Here is a 6,594-nt window from a genome sequence, read left to right as displayed (position 1 = left end):
TAGTTTATTAGACTGACTAGTTTAACCTAAAAAAGTAAAAAAAAAAAAAAAAAAACTAGAATGTGCTAACTTGAAAAGACCGGAAAAAATTTGAAAAACCCGATACGGGAAAAAAAAAAAAAAAAAGGCAAAGACCAAGAGAACCCCGCCATTTTCAACATATATCAATGACTACCCCCATAAAACCCTAATTCTCAAACCCCTTCAAAACTACACGAGCCTCTCCTCCGTGCCACCCCTTTACCGTCGTCTATCGTTTCCTCCTATTCTCAAATCTACCCAGAACCCCATTTTTGTTTCTTCCTCAAATTCAGCCAAAATGTCGATGTCGAAGAGTTCCAAAATGCTTCAATACATCAATTACCGTATGCGTGTAACAATCCAAGACGGCCGTCAATTGATCGGAAAATTCATGGCTTTCGACCGACACATGAACCTCGTGCTCGGGGACTGTGAAGAGTTCCGCAAACTCCCTCCGACAAAAGGATCCAAAGAAGAACGTGAAGATCGGCGCACACTTGGTCTTGTACTTCTCCGTGGTGAAGAGGTTATTTCCATGACTGTTGAGGGTCCACCTCCTCCTGATGAATCTCGGGTCAAGTCTACTGCTTCCGGTTCTGCTGTTCCCGGCCCGGGACTTGGTCGGGCTGCTGGTCGTGGTGTTCCTACTGGGCCTTTAGTTCATGCTCAGCCTGGACTTGCTGGGCCTGTTCGTGGTGTTGGTGGGCCTGCTCCTGGTATGATGCAGCCTCAAATTTCTCGGCCTCCGATGCCGAATGTATCTGCTCCCCCGATGAATTACCCGCCGCCGGTGATGAGGCCGCCTGGTGGTGGCCCACCAATGCAAATGCAGATGCAGAGACCTGGGGGCCCACCACCGCCTATGGCGCCACCACCACAGTTCAGGCCTGGTGGTGGCCCACCACAGTTCCCGCCGCAGTTTGGTCAGCGGCCAATGGTTCCGCCGCCTCCCATGATGAGGGGCCCACCTCCACCTGGTGCTCCACCTAGACCAGGAATGCCTGGTGGTCCTCCTGGTCAACCGCCTCGCCCGGGTATGCCACCCCCGCCTCCTGGCGGTCAGGTTCCTGTTTATGGACCTCCTCGTCCTGGTATGCCTCCACCACCTAATCAGCAGAATCAGCAGTAATATAACCGGTAAGTACTGCCAACTGACTTCAAATGTCTATGCTTTATACTCCTTCATTATGTATAAATGTGTTTTACTATGTTTTAATTTGATATGCTAATTTGAGTTATTATGATGTTAGTGGTAGTTGACCTTTTTTCTTAATTGAAGTAATAGTTGAAATTATGGAGAATTACATCTAAGTTCAAAATATTAAAAGCTTAATGAATCTGAGTTCTAGGAAATTACACGAGCTGTAGATGTGACGTTATTCATGGAATAGTGCCAAAATTTAGTATCATATAAAAATTGAAGTGAAGGGAGTTGATACTACATTTGACATGCTCAAGAAGTATGAGTTTCATTTACTGCTGTCTAGCTTCAAACTTCAAATGTAGTTCTATAAATCTAATCTTACGTTCAAGTTTACAGACTCAGATGTCGGAGTAGGAATTTACTAACTCGCCTAATTTCTTTTAGGCGATGGAACTTGGGCTTACTGAAGAAATGGCTAGTATGATATACTCTATGTTGCTGTCTAGCATGAATCTTTAAGTTTAGCTCATAATACTTATCTTAGCTCAAGTTCTTGTAATTCGTTGATGAGAAATTTATTTCTAGAGTACATTTTGCTATTAAACTTCGAATGTTAAACACAGCTATCTCAAGGTTGAGCTAGAGTATGAGAAAAAAATTGGATGGTAGGTGCTCTTAATATTTGTTACTACTTTTATGGTTATAGCGCATAGTTCTAGCTCTAGCATCAGGTGTTATTTGATAGGGCTCTTTTTCTCTAAAGTTGATTAGCTCTTTTAGTTTTCATTACCAATATCATGTGTAGTGCTTTTTCGTCTTATGGATTGGGCCAGAAAAGAATAATTTACGTGATCTGTTTAACTACCTCTCATGTCCATGATTCTTCTGAAGGGTTTAAGTAGAACTTCTTTGTTATCGAATTGAGAAGGAAGTACTCAAACTTTAATTCGTATATAAAGTCATTTGAGGACATTTTCTTTTTCGGATGTGTGATTCTAGGACATATGCTGAACTACTATCCAACCGCTAATAATTAACATCTTTTGGAAAGATACTTCTTATCATTTGCTTGTTGCAGTTAGGTTTTATATGGTTTCTCGTGTTCAATTGTGTGGTGATCTGCAGTAAGATTGGTTCTATGTCAACTGAACGGGATCTCTTCTTTGATTCGGTTTCCGTTTTATGTTAGATAGCAGGTTTGTCAGACATGAAATCATGTGCGTTGTGCATATTGTAGGCATATATATGTTGATGAATTTGTGATATTTAATGTAGTGTGTGTCCTTTTGGAAAGACAACTAGACTAAACATTCTTTTTCAGGATCTTCCACCTTTTAAGGTCATAGCACACGTAGTTGAACACTTATTATACTTGTCAGGTTAGCCTTTTCTTGGATGCCCTTGGTTCTTGTTTGAAACCAGTTGTTTAATACAGAACAAGCGCCATAGCTGACCTTTGGTATTAAATAATTTAGGTTCGTTTTGTTTGTGAAATTTTTTGTTTTTGTTTTTTGTTGTTGCAAAAAGTGAAGTTATTTTGTTGGAAACAAGCTTGTGTGTTTCAAAATTATAACCTTTTTTCTTGTGTAGAAAGACGAAAATTTATTTTGAAGTTGAAGTGTCAAGGAGTTGTTTTTCACCAAATAAACAAACTCTTCTTCATTCTCAGTAATAAAAGGACTACTACTACTACAGAACACATCAACTTCCATAAAATTTTTTGAGAACGAAACTTCCATAAACTTTCCTTCCAATCAAATTCACCAAAAAACTTTTTTCCAAATGTCATCCAATGGGCTTCTTAGTCCCGATTGCATTTGGTAGTAACTTGTATAATATCGTGAGAAGCTGAAATCCTTAACTATTTTTTTATGTCTGAGAAATCCATATGAAATGTAGAACTAATGTGAGTTCTTTCCATCATTTTTCTTCTTTCTTCATCTTTTAGGTTGCTTACTGGTTCCTATTTCCTATTGCACTGATGATCTTCGAGCATGGCCAAGATGTTGAGTAATTTGTGGGATATCATTTCAGAGGCTCATTTTTTCCTTTGTTATGTGTACACGGCAAACTTATGGTTACTTTGTGAATTGAAAGTGTGATACTACTGCCTAGATATACATTTTCAAAAAAATACTACTGCCTAGATATACAGCAAATGCGTGTGAATCGTTTTTCTTGCATTACTAGGAAAAACTCAGTTTTCTAAGAATGCTCCAGTCATTTAATCAATGAATTCTCTGGAAGAATTGTTCTCTCTTTCCCCTCCCGTTCCTTGGCTCTGTTTCCTGGTCCATCTTGAATGATAACTCATTTGTATTGTTTTTCTGTGAGCAGTGTAGGGCTTACTGTAAAGGTCAACTAGTCATATCTTCTCCTGCATGCGTGAATGGTGGTGTTACAAGTATCACTGGGCTAAGGCGGTTTCTATTATGTTGAGCTGGTCAGATATCTTCATGCTGTATGCACCCAATGTTTGTCGGTGTTTGCTAGAGTTCTGTAACTTTGCGATATAGGAGATTTCAAACTGATGTAGTTAACAGTATTTTGTCTCTTCTCCTTTTCTTTTGAATATTAAAACTGCTACTATTTTGATGTTACTGAATGAGAACTTCAGTGGTGCTAGACGGTGCTGCTATATTCCAGCTTGCATCCTTTATTTCTTCCATTCCCTGGATGGCAAAAATAATTGCAGATGCTCAGTACTAGGTTATTTCTTCAATTCATTTGAAATTTTCTGCCAAATATGAGTGTCGAGCTGTTAGTGCGAGGGAAAGGGGTGGGTGATGCTCCAGTGAAAAGGAAAAAATTAACGCGTAGCGTGGAAAGGATTATGTAGGCTATGAAATCTCATGTGGAAGAGGATTTTGTAGAGGTTCATGTCTGGTGGATGAGTAGATCTTTTTGCGGAAAAGAACTGTGGATTTTGTGGCTCGAGTTTGGGGAGAAATTACGGAGCTGTGCTGGCCATAGCCAGCTGAACTTCAGCCATCTCCAATGTTACCAAAATTGAGAAATATGGGAGACTGATACTCCTACTATCCCTCGTCTTTTCCCCCCCCTAGGGCCCTAATCACAATTATATAATTTTTGGGCTACTTAGATTATAAATCAAAGGCGGTTCCTGGTTCTAACATAACTAATCCTTGTATAACTTGTCTCAAATCTAAGTTATTTCGTGGTTCTGATGTTTCCACAAAAGGTGGTTCCATTATTATTTTGGTTATGTTGGGCTGCATAGATGATAAATCTTAACGACGTGTACATCCAATGCCGTTGGTTTGATTTGCCATTAATAAATTGTAATATAATTTTGCTTTTCTCATTTTCTTTCAAATATCAAAACAGCTCTTTGATATTATTAAAGGTGGATTTCAGTGAGGTTGCCTTTGTTATTCCATGTAAGGGTGTTCATAAAAACCCGAAAAATCTAACCAAATCGAAAACCAAATCAAACCGACCGAAAAAAACCGACACTTTTTGGTTTGGTTTGGTTTTGGTTTTCAATTTTAAAAACTGATCAAATTTGGTTTGGTTTTGGTTTTAATAAAAAAATAACCGAAAAAAACCGAACCAAACCGACTATAGGAGTTGCTATTTCAAATTTATTATTACACCTCTATATATGTATATTTTTATACAAAGTTTCAAAAATTTTATGGTGAATGTTAATCGTTTGCACTTTTAGTACAGTTCTTTACCTTTATATTCTATTTTGATTGGTAGTATTCTTTTGTTAAGTATAAGAAACCATTTCATAGTAAAAAAAATATATATATTTTTAATTGAATCCTTAAATTATTCATCATTATTTAATTCAATTATCATCAATATATTTTAGTAAATAATAAATTTCTCAAAGGGCGATTGATTTGATAGTATTACGTTGAAAATGTGATCGCCGGAATATGTGTTTGGTAGTGTATGTCTTTTATATAAGAAAAAGCCGACAAACTCCGACATAAACAGAATCGAGAAAAAACCGACTTAATTCGTGTAACTTGATTCTAATATTTGAAAAACTGACTTATTTAGTTTGGTTTAGTTCCTTTTTAGGAAAACCCATTCCAAACCAAACCTTGAACACCCCTAATTCTATGGAAGACTAAAATAATTGCATATTATTCCTTACTCTAAGTCATTTCTTGGCTCCACTTGCCTACAGCAAATTTCTGCCGGCAAAGTCAGAATAACGGCTCACTCTGAAATGGCTTTAGTGGCAGAGGCATAAATCGCTCAAATTCCTTCACGACTTTTCCAAGGAGCTCTACTGAAATTTTGCATTCCTTATTGAGTTTTGTCCAAAATTATCCCTTCTATTCTGGGGTTCGCCTAACTTTATCACTTGAATATAATTATGAGCACAATTTGTTCTCTACGTTTGCATAAAATGAGCATGTATGATCCAATTACCAGAAGACACCCACAAAACTGTTAAAACTAGGGATTCTCATTTCAAGAAGAAAAACAGAAAAACAGAAACCCAGCTTTGTATCACCCCCATATCACTCTATTCTCATTTCTCATTAGCATCTAAGCTATGGCACGTCCGTGAACTTTTCAATTATGAAATGGGCGGTGCCAAGCTACTTAAAGGAGGCGCTGTTGCCAATTGAGATGGAAGTTAGAGAAACAATTAAGTAAAATCCCACACCATCTCTTCATCTTATTTCTTCAACTTTACTAAAATGACAAATTCACGAGGATTACAAGATAAACTTTGACACCCTCCGAAAGAATTGAGACAATATTTGAGTTGTCCTCTATAGTTGGACCATATGAACTCATGTTTTACATACTTATAAGACAAATGGTGCTGAGGATAATATTTGGAGAATAAAGTTGACCCTAGCCTTAAAGAAAAGGGTTAATTTTGGCCAAAAGTTCTACCTTATTCTCTTTGTTTCAAGGATGGAGGGGAGTTATCGACTACTCTAACATGCTTTTCTAATATATGAAGAGGAAAATAAATAGTTCAAAAGGACCAGTTGCACTTGAGTCCTAATTTAAAAGAGACGATCAAGCTGTATAGCAAACTATCTTCAAACATTTCAAATGATATCAAGCTGAAAAACCAAAGATTTCAACATGAAGCTGGCGTTTAGAAAAGGATAAGGCCAAGTTCAACATGTCAAAACTAGAGCAAACAAAGAGAACCATTAAGTGCCGCTCAGAAAATCCTTTGCAATTTCATTGAATCAGATTCTGATTGCCCAGAATCATAGTTTTAGACTTCATCATAGCGGGAAGAAGATATACTGACGAGCCATTATTGGCAAACCTCCAAGAGTCTAGACTACCAATATATCAATTGGCATTGAGTCCTAATTAGAAAGAGACTATCAAGCTGAATGGCAAAAAATCTTCGAACATTTCAAATAATATCGAGCTGAAAAACCAAAGATTTCAAGATGAAGCTTACATTTAGA

At 37.4% G+C, this 6,594-nt stretch overlaps 1 protein-coding gene across 2 annotated transcripts; it reads left to right on the top strand.

Moving 5' to 3' along the window:
* Nucleotides 177–3,824, top strand: LOC109239274 (small nuclear ribonucleoprotein-associated protein B'-like). Of its 2 annotated transcripts, none has more exons than XM_019405848.1 (2): nucleotides 177–1,158; nucleotides 3,503–3,824. In XM_019405848.1, the coding sequence occupies exon 1, from the start codon at nucleotides 320–322 to the stop codon at nucleotides 1,148–1,150; it is 831 nt and encodes a 276-aa protein (XP_019261393.1). In that variant the 5' UTR covers nucleotides 177–319; the 3' UTR covers nucleotides 1,151–1,158; nucleotides 3,503–3,824. The 2 variants fall into 2 exon arrangements, with proteins under 2 accessions (XP_019261393.1, XP_019261449.1); XM_019405904.1 differs by lacking the exon at nucleotides 3,503–3,824 and adding an exon at nucleotides 3,114–3,422.

The sequence above is a fragment of the Nicotiana attenuata genome, chromosome 1, assembly GCF_001879085.1.
Source record: "Nicotiana attenuata strain UT chromosome 1, NIATTr2, whole genome shotgun sequence".
NCBI classification, from domain to species: domain Eukaryota; kingdom Viridiplantae; phylum Streptophyta; class Magnoliopsida; order Solanales; family Solanaceae; genus Nicotiana; species Nicotiana attenuata.
This window is presented reverse-complemented; position numbering and strand designations above follow the sequence as displayed.

Excerpts from the sequence above, each read along its gene's own strand:
- LOC109239274 (XM_019405848.1), top strand. The coding sequence starts at position 320 with ATGTCGATGTCGAAGAGTTCCAAAATGCTTCAATACATCAATTACCGT.